The sequence below is a fragment of the Leguminivora glycinivorella genome, chromosome 4 (assembly GCF_023078275.1).
Source record: "Leguminivora glycinivorella isolate SPB_JAAS2020 chromosome 4, LegGlyc_1.1, whole genome shotgun sequence".
In the NCBI taxonomy this organism is placed as follows: Eukaryota; Metazoa; Arthropoda; class Insecta; order Lepidoptera; family Tortricidae; genus Leguminivora; species Leguminivora glycinivorella.
The window spans coordinates 23,189,608-23,215,498 of record NC_062974.1 but is presented as its reverse complement, the minus strand read 5'-3'; the positions used below and the strand labels follow the sequence as shown (position 1 = coordinate 23,215,498).

Below are 25,891 nucleotides of genomic sequence, written 5' to 3'. Positions count from 1 at the left end.
AAACTACGGAACCCTACACTGAGCGTGGCCCGACACGCTCTTGGCCGGTTTTTAAAAAGTAGTGACGATATGCATGTTCCGAATTTTGTGAAATCTTTGGCAGATTCAAGAATGATTTAATACAGGACTGACAGAGCCCATACAAAAAAGCATACCCTGAAATATATGGGCGGTATGGACCTTTTAGGCTTAAGACTAGATGGCGCTGTTTCGCAGCCTACAAGTGACCAAAATCATATATTCCCCAAATATTATTGCGTGTTTTTATTTTTTATAAAAACAAATGACATTTCTTTATTTTAATATCATGATATCACGTCAATATTTATACATTTTGAAAAAAATAAATTTGTAGGCATCAACAGTGTAGTTAAGATAGTATTTAATAGGTGGACCTAAAAAACCGAGGTATACGATTCTTAGTATAAAGATTTTTTTTTTTTTTATACCACGTCGGTGGCAAACAGGTATACGGCCCGCCTGATGGAAAGCGGTCACCGTAACCTATGGACGCCCGCAACTCAAGGGGTGTCACGTGCGCGTTGCCGACCCATTAGAAACTTGTACACTCCTTTTTTGAAGAACCCCATACTGTAGTTCATCGGGAATACCTCGACAGGGAGCTCATTCCACAGCCGGAGCGTTCGTGGGAGGAAATTCCTCTGAAACCGCACGGTGCGCGACCATTTAGGTTGCAAGGTGTGTGGATGAGCGCCCTGTCGATGGCGAGCGGTGCGATGATGAAAAGTGGCCGTTGGCATCATGTCAAACAGTTCTTCAGAACACAACCCATTGTACAGGCGATAGAACACACATAAGGAGGCGAAGTCCCTCCTTAGACTTAAGGGTTCAATACCGCCTGTGAGTTTGGGATCGTCGACAATTCGTACAGCGCGTCTCTGGATCGAGTCAAAGGGTCCAAGCTGGTATCCAGGTGCTCCTGCCCAAAGGTGACAGCAGTACTCCATGTGGGGTCTAACTTGCGACTTGTACAAGAGCAGTCTTTGCCCCGGAGTAAAGTATCCCCTCGCTCTGTTGAGCACACCGAGCTTTTTGGATGCCAACGCAGCTTTCCCTTCCAAGTGACAACGGAATTGGACGCTACTCGAAATGTCGACTCCGAGGATCCCAATACTTCCTGACAAGGTAAGGGCTGTGCCTTGAAACTGTGGAACCACAGTAAATGGGGTTTTCTTAGCGGTGAACGCACACACCTGTGTCTTAGTGGGATTGAAACAGACTAGGTTGTCCCGACCCCACACCGAGACTCCGGACAGAATCCTCTCGATGTCCGACACAAGCTTTTCACGACTTTCTAGCACCACTGAACGAGGGATATTAGCACGGCCCGTGTAAAATGTATCCCCAGTACTGTCATCCGCATAGCAATGGATGTCGCCGATAGACAACATGTCATTGATATGCAGCAAGAACAGCGTTGGGGATAGCACAGAACCTTGCGGGACGCCAGCGTTTATGTCCATGCTATCGGAGCAGCTACCGTCTACTACGGCTCGTATGCGTCTGCCGGACAAAAAGCTGGCAATCCATTTGCATAATCCCTCGGGCAGTCCATAAGATGGTAACTTCGACAAAAGGCCCCTATGCCAGACCCGATCAAATGCCTTCGCTATATCTAGGCTAACTGCCAATGCCTCACCTTGACTCTCAATGGCCGAAGCCCAGCGGTGAGTTAGATACACTAGAAGATCACCAGTAGAGCGACCGTGGCGAAAGCCATACTGGCGGTCGCTTATTAGATCGTGTTCTTCTAGGTATCCAAGGAGCTTCGAGTTAATTACACGCTCCATGACCTTAGAGAGAAGGGAGGTAATAGCGATAGGCCTATAGTTTGATGGATCCGATCTGTCGCCCTTTTTTGGGACAGGGTGCACAAGGGCCGTTTTCCACGAAGATGGAACTTCCCGTTTGCTAATAGAAAGCGTGAAGAGATGCGTTAGCACGGGACACAACTCTGGAGCACAGCGTTTGAGCACAACTGCAGGTATGCCGTCTGGCCCGCTCGACTTGTGAACGTTTAAGGACAGTAGCTCCCGCCGAACATCCTTCTGGGAGATGCGGATTTCCGGCATGGAGTGTGCGCACCGCGGTATGGTAGGTGGCACGGTGCTACCGTCATCGCTCACAGTCGAGTTCGAGGCAAAAAGAGTACCTAGAAGATCGGCTTTCTCTTTTGCACTATGGACCAGATTACCGTCAGCATTTCGCAGTGGTGGTAAAGACGACCGACAAAAGTTCCCCTCGGCAGCTTTGGCAAGAGACCAGAAAGCGCGACTCCCGGATGGGTAGCCTGCGAGTTTCTCACCAAATCTGCCGACAAAATCGAACTTTGCTCTGGCAATAGCTTTTTTACTAGACCTCGAGGCAGCGTTCAGCTTACGTTTCACATCAGTAACGTTCGGATCCTTATCAGCTACGGCCTTGGTCCAAGCCCTGTAAGCGGCTTGCTTACGTGTTGTAGCTTCCTTACAGGGCCGGTTAAACCAAGGTCGCTTCTTTGCTCCTGCAGCGACTAACGAGTTGGGAATGAAACAATCCATTCCCAGCTGTATTGTCTCAGCGACATTTGTCGCACAGGAGTCTGGATCATCTGATGCGAAACAAAGCTGCCTCCATGGGTACGAAGCGTAAAACTCTCGCAATCCGTCCCAATCTGCTGACCCGTACTGCCAAACGCGACGTAGGCTAGTTGGCCGCGGTGGATCAGGCCGCGCGCAAGGCGCTTTAGTCCGGACGAGACAGTGATCGGACGAGCCGAGAGGTGCATTCACTGTGACGGAATATCCGTCCGGACGCGTGGTCAGCAGGAGGTCCAGTAAAGAGCTCGTATGGTCCTCGATGTCTGGTATTCTCGTGGGAGAATGTACCAGTTGTGAGAGCCCATAGGCCAGAGAAAATTCATGAGCAGACCTTCCCGCAAAGTCGGTGGACCGAGAACCAAGCCACTCAATGTGATGGGCGTTAAAGTCCCCCAAAATCACCAGCTCTGCGGATGGGTACTGCTCAAGAACTCTGTCGGACGTCAATTGTAGGTGCTCGAAGAGTCGGTTTGTCTCCGTGTTGCCGCTATGAGACCTGTATAGGCACGCGTAGACACGGGTGTGGCCGCCGTAGTCCACACGCACCCACAGAACTGACAGGTCCCGGTCTTCAAAGGCTTGAAGACGGCGACAGCATATATCCCGCCGGGCGTACACACATACACCGGCGCGTCTCATGAACTTATGTTCAAGTGTATAGCCGGGGTACGATAGGTATGATGTGTCCGTCGGGCAGGATATCTGCGTCTCCGTGAGGAACAGTAAGGTCGGCTGCGCAGTCTCCAAATAGCAGTGGACTGCGTTCAGGTTGGAGTGTATACCCCTGATGTTGCAGAAATCCACTTGCGTGGATGGAGATTCCGCTGATGGACCAAACTTTCTTTTTCTACGAGCCATTTTTTTTTGTGTACTTATTTCTAAGGAGGGTTAGAGGTGCCGACGACTCAAAGGACAATAGACGGAACAAATCTGGCGGGGGACTATGCAGGTAGTGCGGTCTGCAGGCACGGCGTACGGAAGGGCCCCCGGTCCCCCCCTGTGGCAGCAGCCGAGTCCACTCCGGTCTCCTTCTCCGGCACGACCTCTACCCCAGGGATTTTTCGCAGGTTGGTGGTTCAGCCTCCCAAGGCGGAGATTAAGGTAATCCCTGGGTTCGGGAACCCTACTGACCTGCGGGCGGCCAGCGGTCAGCCGTTTCACCGGGTCTCCCTGATAGCCGAGCCTGCAGTCCGCGCCTACACAGACCGAAGCCAGTATTATTAGTTCCGTGGGTCCTCCAGTCGTCAGCACACCATACCCTCGTTGAGCTCTGGCAGCCTTACTCACCAGCAGGAACACAACACTATGAGTAGGGTCTAGTGCTATTTGGCTGCGGTCTTCTGTAAGGCGGAGGTACTTCCCCAGTTGGGCTCTGCTCTAGGTTCGAGCGAGATGATATACGCTGTGCTGTGCCCTACCACACAGAGCGGGATATCATTCGCTGTGCCCTACCTCTCTTAAGATTGTAAATTCTGTATAAATAATCCTTGGCAGCTTCGATATATTAACGGTGATTGGCTACTATATTGGCTATTGTACAGACGTGGTAAGCGACAAAGTGGACCTTCAGCTGCACTTAGAATAAGGCAACCTAAAAAAATATCTCTCAAATAGCGATTATATATGTAAACCAAACCTTTCACAAAAGAAAAGACAGTAAAAGCTTTTCACACCCCATCTCTCTCGGAATCTAATAACGCGAAAAGGGAGCAATTGAAACATTCCTGAAGAGTTTTTTCAATTCTTTTCTACTCATTGTATCTACAATTCTACAGATTTTATATTTTCCCGGAGGCCGATTCGAATGTTTAATTTCAATATGAAATTCAAATTCTGAAGTAAATTTCTTTTGACATTTGATATTTTTTAATTTGCTCATGCTTGCGATAAAATACTTTCGTATGTTTGGATGTTCTCGTTTATACACCGTGCTTTTATTGAATTTTCGATATCGAATCGTGATTGTTTTTACAGGACACAGAATGGCATAGTTAGTTTCCTTAAATTCGATTTTTTTCTTTACAAAAACCATAAGTACACCTGATACATGTTGTTACATCAATTCTGTTCAACCTCGGCCTTGTGACCTTTTTCACCGAGTCAATTTGAGTTATACCCTTTTTCACTAGACCCACAGAATTGTTGTTGAGAAACGGGCTTTACAATGAACTCTAGATACTAAGTAAGTGTCAAAACTATGACATGTGTCAATCTAATATCGAACACATAAAGAAGATAGGACTTTCGTTTGACCCGTGGAACATGGCGGATCGTCCTCCGATATATTTTTTTATTTTTGCATTCTGCTGTGTAATGTATAAGTTTGATAGGATATTATGCAGTGAATAGCCTGCGCAAAGAGTGCATTTAATGAAGAATTCTTTTGGAGATACGTGGGAGATACGAATAACCAATTCTTCGGACATCACTCGGCAGTTCGTGGTCCCGGGCGCCATCATGCTTTGTACTGCTGCTCCAGCTATCCTCCAGTGCATCGCGAAGGCCTCGTTCGCAAAAAAACTACCTATACTGTTTTATATATCTCTGTAATTTACTTGACATTGGCAAAGTGCCCTGCACGGGAAGCATGGTCGCGCGATAGACGATAAAATAGCAGGCCGTCCCTATCGCACTATTTGTAAGTGCGATAGGGATGGCCTGATATTTTATCGTCTATCGCGCGACCATGCTTCCCGTGCTGGTAGCAGAAAGCCATTATTATACGAATAAAAAAAAAAGAAGATACGTTGGCAACTATTTTGATAGCCACGCCTCTGTACTTAACGTCATAGTTCAAACTGACACTGACAGATCTGTCAGTGTCAGTTTGCATACAAATCTTTTCTATTAAGATTATGAATTTTTAAGACTGTCTGTGGCGTGCCATACTCGTAATTTCATCTGATTTTGACGTTTTACTTAACATTTGCATTTGCAATAATCTTACTTTGACTGACTCTATTATCTAGAATTTATTTACCGTAAAAAGGGTTTGGCCTTTGGCCATGTTTTATTTTTTAACCCCCGATGCAAAAACGACGGGGTGTTAAATAAGTTTGACGTGTCTGTCTGTTTGTCTGTCTATCTGTCTGTTTGTGTTTGTCTGTCTATCTGTCTGTTTGTGTGTGTCGGTCTGTGGCATCGTAGCTCTCGAACGGATGAACCGATTTAGATTTAGTTTTTTTTTTGTTTGAAAGCTGAATAAGTCGGGAGTGTTCTTAGCCATGTTTCATGAAAATCGGTCCACCATGGGGGTTCTTGCAAAATTTTAATTTTGTGGTCAGGTTATTCTTTCAAGTGTTATGAGGCGTCAAAACAATTTAATAACATAGTTTAAAACTTCTCTTTTGTGTTTTTATTTATGCCGCAGGCACTGAAAGAGTATTATTGTTAGCCTGTATTCATGAGCATTCCTAGAAACTTGTTTGTTGCTCTTTATAAAGTATACAAATTCAAAATGAAGTTCCGAAGCCTTCCAAGGTGCATTATACCGTAATAATACCTCATTTTAAAATTTACTCGTCTAGGGTTTAAAGCCTGTGTGCGTGTATATGTGCGCGCGCGCGCGTGTGTGTGTGTGTTGCTAATTTGGAAATGATAATAAAAAATCATTTTGCTTACCAATATGACCAATCTGCGTCCAATAGATGCTGCTAACAGACTCCATAGTATAGTAAAAGTGTGAGACATATTTGACGGGGAACAGCCAGGCAGGCAAGCTGGCTATGCGCAGGAAAGCTCCTGACATCAGTGATAGGGGCAGGTCTACGCATGGCATGACGGCACCCATGACGCCGCTTGAAGAGAATAGGGCACCCATGCCGAGACCTGAGAAAAAAATACATTATGAACTGACGTCCTTTGATAACTTTTGAATGAATGAATGATGAATGAATGAATGATTTATTTGCATGTGAATATTGGGTTTACATTATTAGGTGTTAGGTACAATATTTTATATTCGAATCTCCAAGATTCTACCTATACAGGTGTACATGCACTGTATATTGGCTTGGCTCGCTACTAATAGTAATAGAGTTTCACCATATAACAGAAAACTTACATATAAAGAGACTTATTATAAAATGTTACAATATGAGGCTATAATACAATTATACATCAAAATTATTAACAAATTAGGGATAGACATTACAAAACAATAAAAAAGAATATATAGACTAATAATTAAAAATGCGAAAATAATGTCATACACATAAAAATTTAAGTTAAAATTTTGATTGAAATTTATAATTTAAAAAGTCATTAATACTATAAAAACAACACTTACATAACATTTCATAGAGTTTACGTTTGAATTCTTGAATTGGCAAGGTTTTTAGAGCTACAGGAATTTTGTTAAATATTCAAATGCACATAATGTATGCACTCTTTTTCCTGACTACTAAGCTATGTGGCGGTATTGGCATTTGATATTGTCTTAAGGGCCTATTGGAAAGATTCCCCTGTGAAGGAAAGAGTTCAGGATTTAGTTTTACAAATATCGAGGCCTCATAAATGTAAAGGGAAGGCAGTGGAAGTATATTAAGTTTAGGGAACAGGGGTTGACAGGATTCCCTATAGCGGACACCACATATAGCCCTAACACATTTTTTTTGTGCTATAAAAGCTTGATCAGCATGTACGGAATTTCCCCACATAATAATTCCATATCTTAACACAGATGCAATGTATCCGTGGTAAGCCATGAGTGCTGTTTTCATGGAAACTGTTTTTTTAAGTCGCCACAACACGAAACAGAATTTGTCAACCTTTTTACAGACAGACTCGACTTGATCCTTCCAGTTACAGTATGTGTCAAGAATTATTCCCAGAAACCGTGTACTATTGACTTCCTCAATCTCGATGTTGTCATGACTTACTTTTACATCTTGTTTTGTTGCTTTGTAAGAATTGAATTGCACCAGTTTTGTCTTATTTAAATTAATTGTAAGGCAATTTTGATTGAGCCACGTAATTATGTTCTTTAAAGCTAGATTCAACTCTAATTGAAATTTTTTAACATCGGTTCCCTTAATTATGATTGTCGTGTCGTCAGCAAAAAGGATGCATTCATGCTTCGTTGCATCAGGTAGATTGTTGATGTAAACAAGAAATAGAAGAGGGCCCAGAATACTCCCTTGTGGGACGCCATAAGAATTCAACTTGTACTCTGATTTGAAAGACGTAAGTTCATTATTTTCTACTCTTTCTATCTGTGTGCATTGTATTCTGTCAGTCAAATAGCTTCTAAGCCATGAGTGGGCAAGACCGCGAATTCCAGTATTTTCCAGCTTTAGTAGCAGCTTACGGTGACAAACAGTATCAAAGGCCTTTGTCATATCAAGCAGCAATACTCCCACAGGAATACCTCTGTCAATGCATTCGGTAATCTTATTGTTTAATTGAAAATTTGCCAGTGTTGTAGACTTATTCTTTCTGAACCCATACTGCTCTTGTTTTAATATATTGTTCTTGTTCAAAAAATTTTCTATTCGGTTATACATGGTCTTTTCAAAGATTTTTGAAATTACGGGGATAAGTGTTATAGGCCTATAATTACTTACTTCTAATTTGTCACCCTTTTTAAAAATTGGCTTGATTATAGATTTCTTCAACGAAGTTGGAAATATACCTTGCTCAAAAGACATATTTATCAAGTAAGATAGGTGGTACGATAGAGCACACGAGACTTCTTTCAGAATTAGTGCTGGTATTTCATCATAACCTGTTGAGCGAGTATTTTTGAGGGAGTTTATCATTTTGTGAATTTCGTATGGATCTGTTGGTGACAGAAAAATGCTACCTTGGCAGGTTCTTGATTTATTCTTTTTACATTGCTCAGAACTTTCCTCGGCAGGATTTACAGGATTACTAAAAAAGTCATTAAACACTTCCGCTATCTTTGGCAAGCTATGCAATTCGTATTTATTTTTATCTCTTATACTGGCAATTTCTTTGTTGCTACTTTGATTAAAATTACTCTTTACTACATTCCATGCAGCACGACATTTATTTTGAGAATTAGTGATACATTGAGTGTTAAACATTTTCTGTGCGTTTACGATACATTTTCTGAGTGTTCTGGAATAGTTTACAAATTGATTTTTATATCTATCTGATTTTGCCGAGTTTAGATATCGAATGTACAATTTTCTTTTGTATTTACAGCAATTTTTAAGTGACTTTGTTAGCCATTTTTTGCTGCTTTTCTTATTAGAGACTTTTATTCTAACAATTGGAAAACACAGATTATGGAATAATATTAGTAAATCATGGAAGAAGCTGAATGCTCGATCCAAACTACTTTCTTCATATATTTCTGAGAATGAGAGATTATTAATACATTCTTTAAACTTTTCTATATTTTCTTTGCTGTAATCCCTTCTTGCAATATACCATTCTTTACTTTTAATGTCTGTTTTAATTTTAAATGTTGCTATCTGGCAGGTATCGTGGTCTGAGAGGCCTAACTGTTGTGTAATGCCTTTACCGGATCTTACATTGCTAAAAATGTGGTCAATACAGTTATTTTTCCGGGTTGGGCTTATAATGTGTCTGATCATGCCATAGTTATTTAGGATGCTGATATAATCCATTGTTATTTTATTATTAACAAGCGTATTTATGTTCAGATCACCACATACAACAATTTTCTTATTCTTTTTTGAGTACAAGTAGCCAAGAAGTTTGTGTAATTGATTAAAAAATATGTTTATATTCGAGTCAGGTGCAGGTGTCCTATATATACAAATTACTATAATGTTACTGTTGATAATCTCGATCCCACAGCATTCGAACTCTTTTTCAATTGCTAAATCTTGTATGGAAATTAGATTATTAAAGTGTAGTCTTTTGTTGACTAATATTGAAACCCCTCCCCGTTTTTTAGGTCTAGAAAAATACGATCCTATTTCAAAGTCTCTGAAAGAGAGATTATCTTCTGAACCTGAGCATAAAAAAGTTTCACTAAAACAGACAACACTAAGTGCCATATTTTTGCTTTTGAAATCATCTAATGCGATTTCCACTTCGTCTTTTTTCGATAAAATCCCCGCTATGTTCTGGTGGAAGACACGAAAAGTGTTACACTGGGGAACGAAAAAATTCTTCTTCGGTTTCATGTTGAATTACACCTTCCGTATCAAGTTCGATTTCCTGTTCAGTTTCATAGTCCGTATCACATTCAGTTTCGTGCACTATTTCACTTTCCACTACCCGGCACTTTTCTAGGCCTGTTTCACTCTCAGTTTCGGCTACATTTTCGAATTCGGTTTCACTTTCGGTAATTTCGTTTTTACGTTTTTCAGGTTCAGTTACTTGCTCAGTTTCTCGTTCAGTTTCATACTGAGTTTCGTGATTACTGATCGACGTAAGGAGTTGCATTAGGTCATAAAATATCGTACTATAGCCCTGTCTCTTTACACTCCCATATCGAGAAAACATGTCTCTGTCGTAGGATAGGTTTAAATTTGAATCCAACAGGTAGCAGTATTCATGTAACAAGTGGTCCTCATAGAGCATGTTGTTAAATGTAGTTATACGATTATTAAATAGACAAGAGAAATAATCGGTTCTAAACGTCGGTAAGCATATTACTACGTTTGTGTGTTGTATATAGCTTAGTTTTTCTCTAATGTAATTCACTAAGTCATGATAGTTCATGCTCTTTTTGAAATCATTACTACCAATATAAATTATACAAAAATCATTAAAAGTGAAACCTGTGAGCTTTTCTCGAAGGCCACTAAGAAGTTCTCTTGTATTCGCACCAGGTTTAAGATAAAGACATGTATTTTCTGCTGGGAATGCTTTCTTTACTAGCTGCATCAGATGATTTGTGTAGTTACTAATAAGACACACTTTCGATTGAAGTAGTGATGACTCTATTTCTCTTGTTTTTGTGAGGGTAGAGGTGTGCGGTAGTTCAGTAGCAAAAAGCGAAGAGCTTTTATTGTATTCTGGTAAAGGGTGTAAAGATGATATTATATTGGTATTCGGTAGCTGAAGTTTGTCTGTCAGAGTCTCTACTTTTTTTGAAATACCGGTGATTTCCTTTTCCACATTCTTAACTAGTTTTTCTAATTCTATAATTTTTAATTGTATGTTGAAGAGAATTTTATTCATATGACTTTCTTTATCTGCATAGACAGCATATGACTGCGAGGGTGATGATATCTTAGGTGACATTGGTGCTAAGGAGAGCCTGTGTTTCTTCTTTGAGCTACCACTATTCTTCGTTTCTAGTGTTGGTAAATGACACAATGATTGAAGTACCTCCGCTTCCATAGCTAGTTTATTGTTTTTCTTTTGGAGTTCAATATTCTCTATTATTTTATTTTCTAGCTCATTTTGAGCGCTTGCTAGTGCCAACTCGAGTTCTGATATTTTTTCATGAAGTGCATCTGGAGGCGCGTGTGTGTTGGTCCCAATTGTCGGGCCATCCATGCTTCTTGATAGTAATTTCCCCGAAGGCGATATAGAGTCACAAGTAGAGTCTTTGTCGTCAATATTACTTGCGTAAGAGTCAATATTTTGTGAATTGTGGGATGTATTATGCAATGAGGTTTGTATTAAGTCTTCATTGTCCGGTATTTCTGCATTATTATTTATTTTTGATGGTACTGACGACGGTGACAGAGCGGCATCTTCTGTTTTACAAATGTTTGGTGACAGGTCTGGGTCCGATGGCGGATGATTATTAGTATTAGGCGAGTTAACTAGTGAGGACGACGAGAATTCAGCTCTGACGTCTTTGTGGGACATATTTCCGTCTGATGACGTCATCGTCGCTTCAGCTGTTGCTTTTTGCAGCGGCATTTTAGCGCTTGGTGACGTCGAAGCTACAGTTTCTGCATGTTTTATGGTCAGTACCTCTTTTGGCGGCGTTGGAGATTTGGATACGGTCTTTTTTGTGGAGTTGGTTGTAGTATCTGTCAGTGTTGGTTGGATTGTAGGCGAGTCATTTTTCTTAAAAACGGTTTTATTTATTTTTCGATTGGTAATGCCTGAAGGAATACTATAACCTTTATCATCCTTTTTTGATAAACAGAGCTTGCATTTCCATTGTTTTTTTGATTCCTCACTCGATATGTTATATAATTTTTCAGAGTGCCCGGCACAGTCGAACTCGTATCTGTTCTTACATTTGGAACACTGTAATGTATTTTTTATATCAACATAGGATCTACATTTGAAGCAGGATACCAACGGTGCCATCTTACGGCCACTTCCTGTAGCTCTCTGATTGAGTTTTTGTGACATGATTATCTTCTGCTTTATATATAAAATACACCAAAAATAATACAAAGATAGTTCTTTCGTAGTCGTTATTATAGCACTTAAGCAGCACAACTTGAGTCTTATAGTTCTTTTTAGGAGTAAGTATATAATACTTTTCTAAATAGTTCCACTTTTAATTATTGTACTAGCACTGTTATTTCACTTATCACGTATTTATAATATGGTTATTGTCAATAGAGTGTCCAACTTTGCTTGACGAAAGTAAAATAAAAATTAAAAGTTTCAATATTATGCACTCTATTAAGAAATTGTCCGTAATGTCCATGAATATGCGAAAAGTTAATAAAAAAAAAAATAATTAAAAAAATGAAAGAAATGAAAAATAAAAAAGAAAACAAAAAGTCAATTAAATATAAAAAACACAAAACAAAGTTTTTCACAGGATTTGAACTCCTGCTCAAGTAGCGTGCAGAACTTTAGTCGCTAGCTTTTACACAACGCCAACCGATCATGTGACGTAGACGGCAAAATTGGCGTAGTATTGTTACAATAGTCAGTAGGCGTGGTTTCACTAGAGAAGTGACCGCTGATTGGTGAGACCACTTATCACACACTGCGCAATGTTTATATGTGTGGGTGAGATTTAAAAGACACAACGCCGTTAGTCATATTATTTTCACTGTTTTTTGCCAAATTACGCACATTTTGGAATAGTTTTTGCACAAAATATAGTTCACAAAGAGTACTTCACCGATATCACATATGATCTTAGTGGAATATGCACTTTAGCCACACTTTTTTATTTATTTTCTCGGAACAAAACAACAACACGTCTGCTTAGTGGTAGCGCTATCCCCACTCTTTTATGACTTGAGATGGTTCAGGAAAGTAATAACCATGATAAACTCCCCAAACTTATCGACGCGAAATCGGCTTTCGCCGACCACAATTAAATCACTCTTTAGTATGAACATGCGTACGCATGCGTTTGACTTTCCTACGCGTAAGCGTCCAACCTATCGAGGTTTGGGGAAACCCCACTTTCTCTACAATACACCTTTACACTACAACTACATGAACATGACAATACTCTGTGCTATGCATTACGTGTAATGCATAACACATAGCGGATTCGAACCAAAGGGACATTTTCAGTTGTCAGTATTAAAATCGTAATCTCTAATCGTCCCCAGTTTCGCTAAGCCCCTGATCATACTCTAATCTAAGGTAAGTAATAATTGCAAACATGAACACAAAATTTATACCGTAAGCTGCAGCAGCGATGCCTCCACAAATGAGAGACAGGACTAACTCCAGCGAGGTCAAAATCCTGTTGGGCAGCTCCACAGTCACAGACGCAATGGTCATGAATGCTACTGGATACACGACGCAGCGTGGAATCTGAAACGAAAAATAAAACATGAAAGTTTATAATATACCTAGTTGTTGGTTGCTGTTGCTGTTGTCCTAAGGCAACCAAGGGTGCAAAGGGCTTTCTCGAGCTCGCACCACGTATTCCTTCTACATCGACCCCATAATCATGAATTGCAACCATGGTGAAACGAAGCTGTTCTAAAATGTGACATATACATAGACCCTAAGCTAGTTGCTTTTTCCTAATTCTATGAAAGTAAGTACCAAGTTTTCGTCCCTAGAATCTGCTAACCTAAGTATCTACATGTTGCGGGGTCGCTAGCTAATTAAGTACCTGCATATGTGAGTGTGCACGGAAAACGTCCCACTTTGTCGATTGCTATAAAGCCGCTTTGTCAGTTTATTCGTATACAGATACCAGTAAATCTCGCCTTTAATGGTAACCGACAAAGCGGGACGTTTTACTAAACATGCTCACATATTTTTATGCATGCCGAGGTTGATGTTTTCTATCTTCCAACTTTTTTAGAAGCCAAAGTATTTTATGGGTGGAAATATTAAGCCAATAGAAACGGATTTTGGTGTCTACCGGAAAAGGAGTTTAGCCGGTTCAAAGACCGATAAAATTAAAAGATGCGTTCGTTGATCTAAGAAGTATTTGTACAATAAAGCGAGTAGGTAGTTAAAAGTTCAGATCAAAGGTTAATGATATTCTTAGTCTTAAAAACCGTTTAAAAAGGAACTCTTTGAATTTCTGTATCAATTAAGACGCTTTGTGTCTGCAAATCCGGAAGATAAAAGAACATTTCTTAGTTTGCTTAGTTAAGTAGGTATTTACTTTTTATTGGTGCTATCATTATAACATATATAAGTATTATGGATCGGGCTCCAATGCTCACGAATTGAGTAACATACTTCGCTTCCCAACATCCTGGAAAGAGACAGCGATAAGCAGCCGCAGAATCCTTAAATAGAAAACTATTACTTACAAAGCCAAGCAATCTTGACGCGAAGAACGCCGAGCCTTTATAAACACCAACTTCCCTTCTGAACAGCGTCAGGTCTTCATGGAACACATATAGCGCAGTATAGGACAGCGAGTAACACACTTCGCTACTCAGCAGCCACAGGAAGCCCCGAAGGTCCTGAACCCCTCGTTGTGTTGTGCCAGTTATACCGATGTAGCATGTGGATATGATCATTGCTGATATTCCCTGGAAAGATATTTAGGTCAAATATAAAATTAATCTATTAGGTCAAGTATAAAAATCCTCGTTTCAAACTAATTTATCAGCAAAACTTAAAAAACCAGAAAAGTTATTGTAGAAAAAGAAAACCAGAAAGTTCGTCTTTCTGAAGAAGCAATAAGTACTCACTATGTTTAGAAGTAATTGCAATAGGTGACTTCCAATCGTCCTTCTGAGTGATAGAGAAGATCTCCAAATCAGTAAGTATACTTGCACGAACCAATTTCTTTGGAATCTGGAATAAAAAAAACTTTAAGAATATATTTAAAAAAATAATACCATAAAGTCTAATGTTTTAGTAGAATCTATCGAAAAATCTTTAATGGTGGATGTGTGGGGGATTGTTGTTTTATTTTATGATCTATCGACACACATCTAGCGTCTCGCAAGCGTAGCGTCGCGTCGGGCCAACTGTATGGCAAAGCCTGACGCCGCGTCGACGCAGTGTCTTTTTCCATGCAGTTGACCCGACGCTACGCTCTTAATTTTTAACTCTGCATCGCGATGTGCAAAAAAAACCAGTTGTCCATAAAATGATTTTTAGTGTTACCAAATTCAATTAAATTAAAACATGTCAATGGAAAATGCTGCTGATCCTTACACACTATATGTAGCTTTGGTCTCAACAGTCTCATCGCACCGCCGGAAGTGGTCCTGGTATTTGGCCAGGATTCTGCCCACGTAGTTCGTTTCCACCTGGGATGATACCGCTCTGATGTAGAACTCAGCTGGGTTGTAGTTGTTCGGGCAGTGTAGGTCTATGCTGTGATTTAAACAGTCAGTACTTACACCTGACCCTCTAGCACAACTTGCCTTGTCGCGCGCGAGTCCATACTTGAAGTCGCGCTTGATGTATGGACTCGCGCGCGATAAGGCAAGTTATGCTAAAGGGTCAGGTAGGTAATTGAATTTTCAAAATAGGTAAGTATCTTAAGAGATAAAGGATGAATGGTAGATTAATACATGATACGTTTTCAGTTCTTCATTTTGGCTTTAAAGTAAAATAAAGTTATCGGTCACACATTCTTAATCAATAATCCAATCAAAAGTACCTCCCTACCACTAGACTACTATTCTCTCTGGTAAATATCGTAAAAGTAAAACAAAAGACAGTCAAGCGTTTAGCATCAGACTCTCATTTGTCGTGTCCATCTTACCTTTCGAACATTTTTCTACACTCCTCCTGCGTCCCATGAAACAACAACCTTCCCTCAGCCATCAACATAATGTTGTTGAACTGGCTGAACAGATCTGACGAAGGCTGATGAACGGAGCATATGACGATCCTGCCAGACTCTGTCAGTTGCCTCAGTATGCTGATCACGAGATAAGCGCTGTAGCTGTCCAGACCTGTGGTTGGTTCGTCACAGATTATAATTCTAGGGTTGGAGAGGAGCTGTAAGGAAATAAAGAAATCATTAGGGTTTTATGAAGAGTTATATTTGCTTGGTATCTGCAGTCACATACTGGCTATTATGATATGACTATTATCAAGGCAATCTGGATTGCACTAAGTATCTTTACATTATTGAACACACGAGAAAATGGAATAAAGTACCACTTCACAATTTAAGCCGTCCGAACTGACACGTCTCTCCTGTAAATTTATGGGTCGGTAAGTAACGGTGGTTCTGACCTTCTTACGACATGATAAGAATCATAGGACCATCCTATGATAGTGGTCATCTATTGAACGATGAAAGTCCAAGACAGTTTGTCAACGTGGTGTTCACCATAGACCTATCATTTCGCTTTCGTCATCCTACTTCTATGGGTGAAATAGAGGGCATACGTACTGTCCCAGCGAGTGAAAGTAACCGCCTCTGTCCACCAGAAAGGTAGGAGATCTTGGTCTTCACGTGAGGTTTCAGCTTCAGTTCTCTGAGTAAAGTGTTCAGGAGCAATATGTTACTGGGCGTCTTGTAGCTGCCTAGCTTCATCTCTATCTGGAATCACAAATGTAGTTTATAATTGTTTTATCTGATAGTGTACTTTTCGGCCACCAAAATACGAGTACCTACATATAGGTACAGGGTTTAAGTACTATGTCAAGAAAAACATGGTTAGAATTAAGATAGATGGTCGTAGTGGGGACGTTTATCGACAAAAAGAGGCCAAACCTTTTTTTTCTTGACCAAAGCATGAAACTTGGCACAGTTGTTCCTTATTCGGGAGCCTCCCCCCTGGGGCTCGGGAGGGGGGGTCAAAGTACCGCTTCACCCGACTTGCTTTGAAAAATTCTAACATAGCCCGTTTAGTTCATAGGTCATGTTTGGTATCGTTTTCGAGTAAATCAATAACGTAGAATTCATTTTTGGTACTAAAATTATAATTTAATGGTAAATAAAATTTAAAAAAATTAAAAGTTTGAAATTTTCATCTATGATTTACAAATTAAAGTCATCATAAATGTCAAACTGTTTGCTTTTTCTACAAATGAAAAATATGATATGAAAGCCTATTTAATATAGATTATGAATAATATAACTTTTACTCACCTTTACTAACGTTAAGTTTCATAAAAAAAACTTTAAGCCGCGCGGCGTCGGGACGCCGCGAGCGTAATTTTAAAATACCTTTATTTTAAAAAACTCTATTAGAACCCGTTTAGCTATTAGGTCATGTTTAGTATCGTTTTCGAGTAAATTAATAACGTAGAATTTAGTTTTGGTACTAAAATGACCATTTAATGTTAAATGTAATTAAAAAAAAAAAAAAAAATTCTGTGAGTTGCAAATTCAAGTCACGATAAATGTCAAACGGTTTGCTTTTTCTATAAATATAAAAATATGATATTAAAGCCTATTCACAAAGGATAGTACGCGTTCACCTACGCGAGCTTAGACTGTGTGCGGGGAACGCGCCTCTTTCATATATTTGATCGCCAGTGTCCGAGGTGTGTTAATGCATAAATAGAAAAAGATTCATTATTATTGACTCTGGTGTCGACAACGGCAAAACTCGGGTCGGACCATACGATCTAAAGACCGACTGTACCTGTTATTTATTCATTGTAGTGAATCCTGAAAGAAATTTATATAATAGTATTTTATACAATCGTGATATAATACAAAACTTTTCAGTCGAGTACCATGTGTAGTACGGTACGAGAGTGAAAAGCTTAATTATATCACTATTGTATACAATACTTTTTCTACGAGTCATCATCTTCATCATCAATGGATGGAAATATGTATCACCATTCATGCAAGTTAAAATTAATGTCAATAGAGTCGTTCACCGTTGTATCAACATCGAATTACCTAGCAACCAATTGTTTGTAATAACCGTCTCTGATTGGCCGATAACGCGACAGATAAAAAAAATGTGTTTCAGATGCAGGAAAATTTGCTAGGTACCGCAAATTAGTATAGAAATTGTATGAAGTTCTATTTTTGAAATTATTATAGTTAACTAAAGTCAATTATAATGAGCTTATTATAATTGAGTCGGAACTGCCATAGAGTATCCAACACTGAAAATTTAGCACTTATAGTTTAGTCTGTGGTGTCCTAATTGACAGATTACTCATACTCATACTCATACTATACATTCCCTTCACAGAAACATAGCTGGGTACATATGGAACTGCATAAAGAAGGCTCTACCCTCTTTATGCAGTTGCATCGGTTTTTGCAACCTGATTTACATTTACATCTTGTAACTTCTAAGCATATACTGGCCACTTCAGTGTTGTCTGACCAGTGTGGTACCCATTCGTCTCCTTCTTCCTTCCATCCCCAAGAAGACGGACTTGGCAAATTTTGGTGTGGCACCACAGAAATGAATATACACTAGAAGAAGCAAATGTATCTACTTCGCGTGTCCGAACTCAGTGGCAGCCACTGAGATGGCCATTTCTAATGACAGTCCACATACGTCAGCTGTTGCAGCCGCACGTAAGAAAAAAAATACAAAATGCCTCATTGCATGATAATTAACTGCACCAGCCCAAATATTTCCAGCGCACAAAAACAAAAACATATTTCCCATCACACGTAAGTAATTTTTAAATAATATTGTGCGTGAATTCATTTTTAATCATTTTTTCCGTATTTTTATTTATGCGTCCAAGGATGTACCTAAGTAACTATAGAATTACGTTACAAACCGGCGTTTACATTGCATTGCTGCGTTTGCTTTAAGCGTTTGATCGACCATGTGTGTTAAAGAGATGATGAATATGAGACTAGCGATACTCTCGCGTATCGCTTCGACTTCGTAGTACAGCCCATTTCTCATTCGTCCGTCAAATTTAGCGACTAGTGTTGTTCGTTCTACAATAAATATCAATAATCGTTTGTAATCGATAATCAAACAGACGAATGATAAACACTATTGTCTATTACAAAACACAATTTAGTAGTTATTAATAAAAATATACTCGTGTTCTAATTTTAATAAAATAGTTACGTATTTGTTTTACAAGGAGCAAAGTTGTTGTTTAACCGCACGTGCCAATATTGATATTATTGATACTCGAGCAAGCGAAACATTCCAATATTAAACCGCGAAGTGGTGGTTCGAGAAGTGGAATCTTGAGCGTTGTGAGGGTTTCAAGGCACGAAGGTTGAACAAACTTTGCCACCGAGTAAAACACAATTTTTTTTCACTACACCAACACGAATTGAATCGAATTACTCACTATGAAATATCAAATTACTTAAATAAAATCCATCAATTTATTCAATATGTATGATTCAAAATTATCATTTACATATTAGTAAATTCTACCAGCTAGCTTATGACATCAAGTTAATTTTTTTTTTAAATACTTTGCACTCTTGTGGATAAAATGAAATTTTTGCTATCCGTTTTCAAATAATCAAGAGTTTTTATCAGTTGGTGTGGTGAAAATATTATAATTTTAATCATATACAACATAGTATAACGTTTAAAAACACTCTTTCTTATAGTTTCCCACATGATCCGGTCGTAAAAGAAAAATGGATTGCAGCCACGGGAAGGAAAAACTGGTTTTTCATGACGTATTCGGCTAGCTTTTCTTTTGGCTTCTAAAATGTCTTCCCTGGTTTTCTTTTGAGACTTTGCTGTTTCCATAGCCTACATAAAGTTAAATATGATTCTGCTTGCTTACAAAGTTAAAACTGATACTGTATAGGTACCTAACCTATACTGTAAACATATAGGAAAAGTATAAGATAAAACCGCTTTTCGACTAAATAAATGTATTTCTGAAATTTAATTCAAAAATTATTCAATCACTCCGTTGAAAATCATTCGTCTGTCAGAAAATCGATACCATTCATGTTAATCGATTTGCGATTTTTAGGTTATCTGAATTGATTATGTCTCTTACTATGCGTTTCAATGGTAACAATCTTTCTCGTTTCTATAAAATGTCAACAAATACATTTAAAATACTTACTTGATATTACGCGAAGGTATCCAAAAGCGTGGACAGAATGAAACCGCTAAATGGCGTGACGTGAGCGTGACCTCCCTCTTTGAATCTTTTTGTCATACTACTCGATTTTTGGGATGGTTTGCAGGGGAGCGGGGAGTGAGCGAGCGAGCCCACAGATATAAAATCTATGTGTACGAGAGAGACGGCTGCATTGTTGCGGGGCGGAGGGGCATTGGTGTCTTTGAATCGTTTAGGTTTTCCCATCACTAAATGCCGACCGTGACGTCTCAGTGACAGCTAAAAAGTCGGCACGCTTGGTTCCCATACAAATGGTGCTATTTACTTCATCTACTGAATATCTAAATCTGTGTGTGGCACCAACGCCTGACTCCAAACAAGAACGCCCTGAGTCCCATTTCTCAAAACTGAAAGTTACAAGTTACAAGCGGAAGTCTCTTTCCAACTTGTCATATTAGACATTGACAACCAGTTGAAAATTGTAACTTGTAGCTTCGAGAAATGGGCCCCTGGTACACTGTGCGCAGTATATGCTGATCCAAGGCAGCCTCTGAAGGAGGTATGTTCTCCAATTGTCGATCTTTTCTGGTACCTAAAGAGGTAGGTACTTCGACCACTCATTCACCGTTGCGCAACGACTTGGTCTGAAACAATATGTGCATTATCATTTTAGAGTCTACAACTATCAAATTACAACTTTTTGGTGGATCATGTAACCTTCAGTTTTACCCACTTACGTTACGTACCATAGAAAATTATTACAAACTTTAGTAGAATCTGATTTGCCTCTGATATTGCTCCATCTTGTAATAGTTTGACACCTTGAGTGGCCTGGCTAAGCTTCAAAGCCAAAAGAAAACGTTTTTAGATTAGACATAGTATGGGATAGGTACGATAAACGCAGCTTGAAACGATCAACAAGGGAGAAACATGGCCACCCAAGGCTTCAAACTATTACGAGATGGAGCAATATCATAGATAGGCTAATCAGATTCTACTAAAGTTTGTAATTATTTTGTATGATAGGTAAATGTGTAATAGTGAAGGTGATCCACCAAAATGTTGTAATTTGATAGTTGCAGAATCTGTTTAAATAAAATGACAATGCACATATTGTTTCAGATCAAGGGTCCTTACGCAACAGTGAATGAGTGCCGGAAGAACCTCTTTACTAAAAAAGATCGACACTTGGAGAACATACCTCCTTCCGAGGCTGCCTTACTTCATAATATACTGCCATTTGTCTAAGACTGGGGCTAAAGACATGCCAACCACACCCTTGCTGCCGACGCATTAGGACACCACGGACTCCACTGCCAGTCTATTGCTGGCCGAATTTTGTGACACACTGCACTTAACGATTTAATCCGCAAGGCTCTCGGCACAGCGAACATACCGACAACCCTCGAACCTGTCGGCTTGTCAGCAGCAGACGGAAAGCGGCCTGATGGTTGCTCGCTTTTGCCTTGGTTTCTGGGACGACCCTTGGCGTGGGGCGTGACCTGTGTGGATACCTTGGCTCCGTCCAACGTCTAACGCTCGGCCCAGAAACCAGGGACTGCTGCTGCAAAACGCCCAGTTTAAACGCGCAAATATGCATTTTTAAAAAGAACTACATATTTGCGGCAATTGCATTTGAAACATTTGGACCATGGTCATCAGACACCAAGCATTTCGTGAAGGAAGTTTCCACCAAACTTGTCTGGGTGTTTGGTGACATACGCATAGGCTTTTACATCATATTTTTTATTTAAAGAAAAAGCAAACGGTTGACATTTTTGTTGACTTGAATTTGCAAATTATAGATGAATTTTTTTTTAATTTATTTACCATTAAATTATAATTTTAGTACCAAAAATAAATTCTTTGTTATTAATTTACTCGAAAACTATATCAAACATGACCTAATAGCTAAACCGGGTCTAATAGAGTTTTTAAAATAGAGGTATTTTAAATTTACGCTCGCGGCGTCCCGACGCCGCGCGTCTTAAAGTAATTTTTTTGTGGAACTTAACGTTTGTGAAGGTGGATAAAAGTTATATTTTTTATAATCTATATTAAATAGGCTTTCATATAAAATTTTTTATTTATAGAAAAAGCAAACAGTTTGTCATTTATGATGACTTAAATTTGTAAATCATGGATGAAAATTTCAAATTTTTGAATTTTTTTTAATTTTACTTACCATTAAATTATAATTTTAGTACCAAAAATGAATTCTACGTTATTGATTTACTCGAAAACGATATCAAACATGACCTAATAGCTAAACGGGGTCTAATAGAGTTTCTAAAATAAAGGCATTTTAAAATTACGCACGCGGCGTACCGACGCCGCGCGTCTTAAAGTAATTTTTTTGTGGAACTTAACGTTAGTAAAGGTGGATAAAAATTATATTTTTTATAATTTATATTAAATAGGCTATCATGTCATATTTTTTATTTATAGAAAAAGCAAACAGTTTGTCATTTATGATGACTTCAATTTGTAAATCATGGATGAAAATTTCAAATTTTTCGCGTTTGGAACATGACAGACAGACAGAACATTATACCAGTGTTGTGACATTTACTTCTACAGATTCCGTGGATGCCACGCCATTTACTAAACACGTTGTTGATGAAAAACTAAGAGCTACACGAGCTTATTCTACTGTCCCCATACTACCACCGGACTCTTAGACGCACGGCCGGTTTCCATTCTTTACTTGGTAGATATTTCGCGAATTCACGAAGAGCTTTGCCTCTTCTTTTCTTATGCGCACTGCCATGGAGTGGAGTTCGTTGCCGACGACTATATTTCCGAGCTCATATAACCTGGTAACCTTTAAATCAAGAGTGAACAGGCATATTCTGGGCGAGCTCACTCCATCGTAGGCCACGTCTTTGCCTTTGGCTAGTAATCCCATTTATAATAAAACCATACTTTACTTACCATGAAAATCAAATGTTCAGCAACGGTAAGTCCATCCATGAATACGTCAAACTGCGGTACAATTTCTGCTATACCGTTCAGTGCTGTGACACTCGTGCCATTGACTGCCACGGACCCTGTGGACGGTAGCCGGCATTTACCAGCTGCTGCTGTGAGGAATGTCGTCTTGCCAGCTCCACTGGAAAATAAGTTTCGGTTATACTGATACCATAGAGGAATAACTGGAATAAGTTAAGGGAATAGTTGTATTGATTGGTTATTTGTAGTGATATCTAGCGACAATCAGGCGTCAATCACGCGTGAAATAGCGTAAATTATCAGTACCACTACTCGATACTAGGTGTCAACAGTGTCTCGTCTGCCAAAAATGTAATATTAGAACAGTTTACAACTTATATTACAAGCAGAAGGAATTGAAAACAGAATACTGATTAATACTATTGTAATATTAGCTAAAAATTGGTGAGCATTAGACTCTTCGTTCGTCGCGACATCTATTGACAAGTAGCAGTACTGATAATTTACGCTATTTGACGCATGATTGACGCGTGATTGTCGTTAGATGTCACTACAAATAATGAAATAACTCGTATTTACTGATGTATGGAGTTACAACTCTCCTTACTTATTCCTCTATGCTATGAACTGATATAGGTTGCGGTAGGTAGGTACCAACACCTGCGAGTGATGGGTCGGTAGTCCCGTCACTTGCCTGAAGAGGTTCGGGCTGGAAGGCCCTCTAGTGTTCAGAGGGCCTTCAGCGGAGGAGACTTCTCAAGAAGCCTGTAAAACGACGGGCCCGCAAGGGCAACGCTGACGGGGTATCGGAGGCCTAAAACAAGTGCCCGAAACCCCGTCCAAAAAGCGAGTGGCGGAACACCCCAGGGGGTTTAGTCGGTGAGAGTCCGACATACCCACTGGCTTCTCCCGGGTCAGTGGGATCCATAACGGATTCCCCCTGGGTCAACAAAAAAAAAGAAAAAAAAAAGGTAGGTACCAACAAAGAGGATCCAGTTTACGAAGTTAGGTACATATGCCTTTGGTCCAAGTGGATTTTCCATCCCATGTAATATTTTTAAAACTTTAATTACTTGTATTAAAACACCTTCGCTTGGATCTATTCGACCCGATGCCGGTTGTTGATTGCGTTGTTAACTAATGAGGAGGCACACTCAAAGGTTATGACAGATGGCGCCACCTCATTAGTCCATTGCACAGATAAAGAATTGCATACGTGAGAGCGAGAAGATGATATTTTTTTCTCTCTCACATATGAATGACAGTGACATGCCTAGGCACTTGCACAGGCGCCACCTGGCGGGATAAAATGTCAGTTGTGCCGTGCCGTAGCAAAGGTTAAAAAAATTACCTCGGTCCAAGTATGGCGATGAATTCTCCTTGGTCTATACACACTGTAACTGCAATAAAAATGTGAATGTTTTAATTAACGTGAATTTAATTAAATTTTTAACTTCTGATCAATCTTAGAATAAAAATTAAAAAAAAAAAAAACCCGACTTAGAAACATGGCTAATAACACTCCCGACTAACTCAGCTTTTAAACAAAATAAAAGTAAATCTAAATCGGTTTATCCGTTCAGGAGCTACGATGCCACAGACAGAAAAACAGACAGACAGACAGACAAACAGACACGTCAAACTTATAACACCCCTTCGTTTTTGCGTCGGGGTTTAAAAATGGAAAACGTCTGGCTTGGGTAAGACTTGAACTCACGTCATCTGGATCGGTACTCCAGCGCTCTGCCCACTCCCGCGACGTAACGAACGGGTCCCATTGACCTAAGTGGTGGAAAATTTCGCTGGCTTGGTTGAAGTCTTGGTGGCTCAGTTAGCGAGTATCGATCCAGTTGCCGTAAGTTCAAGTCTCACCCAAAGCAGACGTTTTCCACTTTTAAATGAATTTAATTAACTTTAGAATTCTATAGCTCGTCATAATATGTAGGTATTGTAGGTACTTAATTATTTTAAGAGACAAATTTTAAAATATGTCTCTAGTTAATTATTATACTCGTACTAACCATCTTTTAGGATCATGGTCCTGGGTTTGGTGACCCGTCGGAGCCATGACTTTTCCTCTGGAGTCCAAACGTTGAGATTATTCACACTGAGCCTCAGTTCCCTGCCTGGAAAATGATCTACGCCATTCCTCTGAAAAACATTAGAAATGGAGTCGAGGAAATGGGATAAAACATATTTGAAATTGCTTTTAAAAGCCAAGCACAATAAAAAACCGGCCAAGTGCGAGTCGGACTCGCCCACCGAGGGTTCCGTACAAACTTTCTTTCAAAGTACTTAGTAAAAATAATCTCATATTTTCATATAACTCTAATGACTTGACTAGAAGACAAAAGTATAGGCACTAATGAGTATTATAGTGTATAGCGCCATCTCCCGGTCAATTTGCTAACTAATTTGCGCGACCTGGTTTTTCAGGGATAATTCTTTATAATGTTAACCGATTTAAACAATTTTTACTTTATTGGACAGAAGATGGTTTACGTAACATTTCGTATTAATTTGAAGTACGATATACATCTGCAAGGGTGGGCAAATTGAAAGTAAAAATATGAAAAGTTTTTTGTGAATTAAAAAAAAAGTATTCAAAATACAAACACGATTATATTTTTCCTGTAATATATAACATAAAACCAATGTTTACTAAAATTTTCATAATTTTTCGTTGGTAAACTTCGGAGATAAGGGGGGGGAACGGTATTTTTTTTTACATTTACCTTCAAAATTCTTTTTTTTCCACAACAAAAAAATTATAAAAAATATCTTATTTACGTTCAATTTGAGCTCTTTCCAACGATACCACACTTGACCTAGTAACTTGAAATTTACAGTTTGCCCCCCTTTCATTTTGGCCATTTTCTACAATTAAAATTAATATATTTAAAAAAATTATATTTTCTATTTGTAGAGGTTTACAATGTTCACAACTATTCCAAATTTCAAGTTGATAGCATTAGTAGTTCTCGAGATATTTAGGAATGTGACAGACGGACAGACAGACGGACAGAGTCGCACCATAAGGGTTCCTGTTGTACCTTTTTGGTACGGAACCCTAAAAACGTATCTTGTGTGGA

The 25,891-nt window shown here is 39.3% G+C and overlaps 1 protein-coding gene across 3 annotated transcripts in view; it reads right to left on the bottom strand.

The window, feature by feature from the left end:
- Positions 1 to 25,891, bottom strand: part of LOC125225417 (protein brown-like) — a 33,256-nt gene that overhangs the window by 1,329 nt on the left and 6,036 nt on the right. For 2 of the 3 annotated variants that reach the window (XM_048129128.1, XM_048129127.1), the window contains exons 2-11: positions 24,821 to 24,950; positions 24,151 to 24,199; positions 22,782 to 22,959; positions 16,258 to 16,407; positions 15,619 to 15,857; positions 15,063 to 15,224; positions 14,591 to 14,696; positions 14,204 to 14,428; positions 13,106 to 13,241; positions 6,222 to 6,428 (exon numbers count right to left, since the gene is read on the bottom strand). In XM_048129128.1, the coding sequence (XP_047985085.1) occupies positions 6,222 to 6,428; positions 13,106 to 13,241; positions 14,204 to 14,428; positions 14,591 to 14,696; positions 15,063 to 15,224; positions 15,619 to 15,857; positions 16,258 to 16,407; positions 22,782 to 22,959; positions 24,151 to 24,199; positions 24,821 to 24,836 (1,468 nt within the window). In that variant the 5' untranslated portion in view covers positions 24,837 to 24,950. The remainder of the gene's footprint in view (positions 1 to 6,221; positions 6,429 to 13,105; positions 13,242 to 14,203; positions 14,429 to 14,590; positions 14,697 to 15,062; positions 15,225 to 15,618; positions 15,858 to 16,257; positions 16,408 to 22,781; positions 22,960 to 24,150; positions 24,200 to 24,820; positions 24,951 to 25,891) is intronic. The other variant, XM_048129129.1, reaches the window with a different exon arrangement.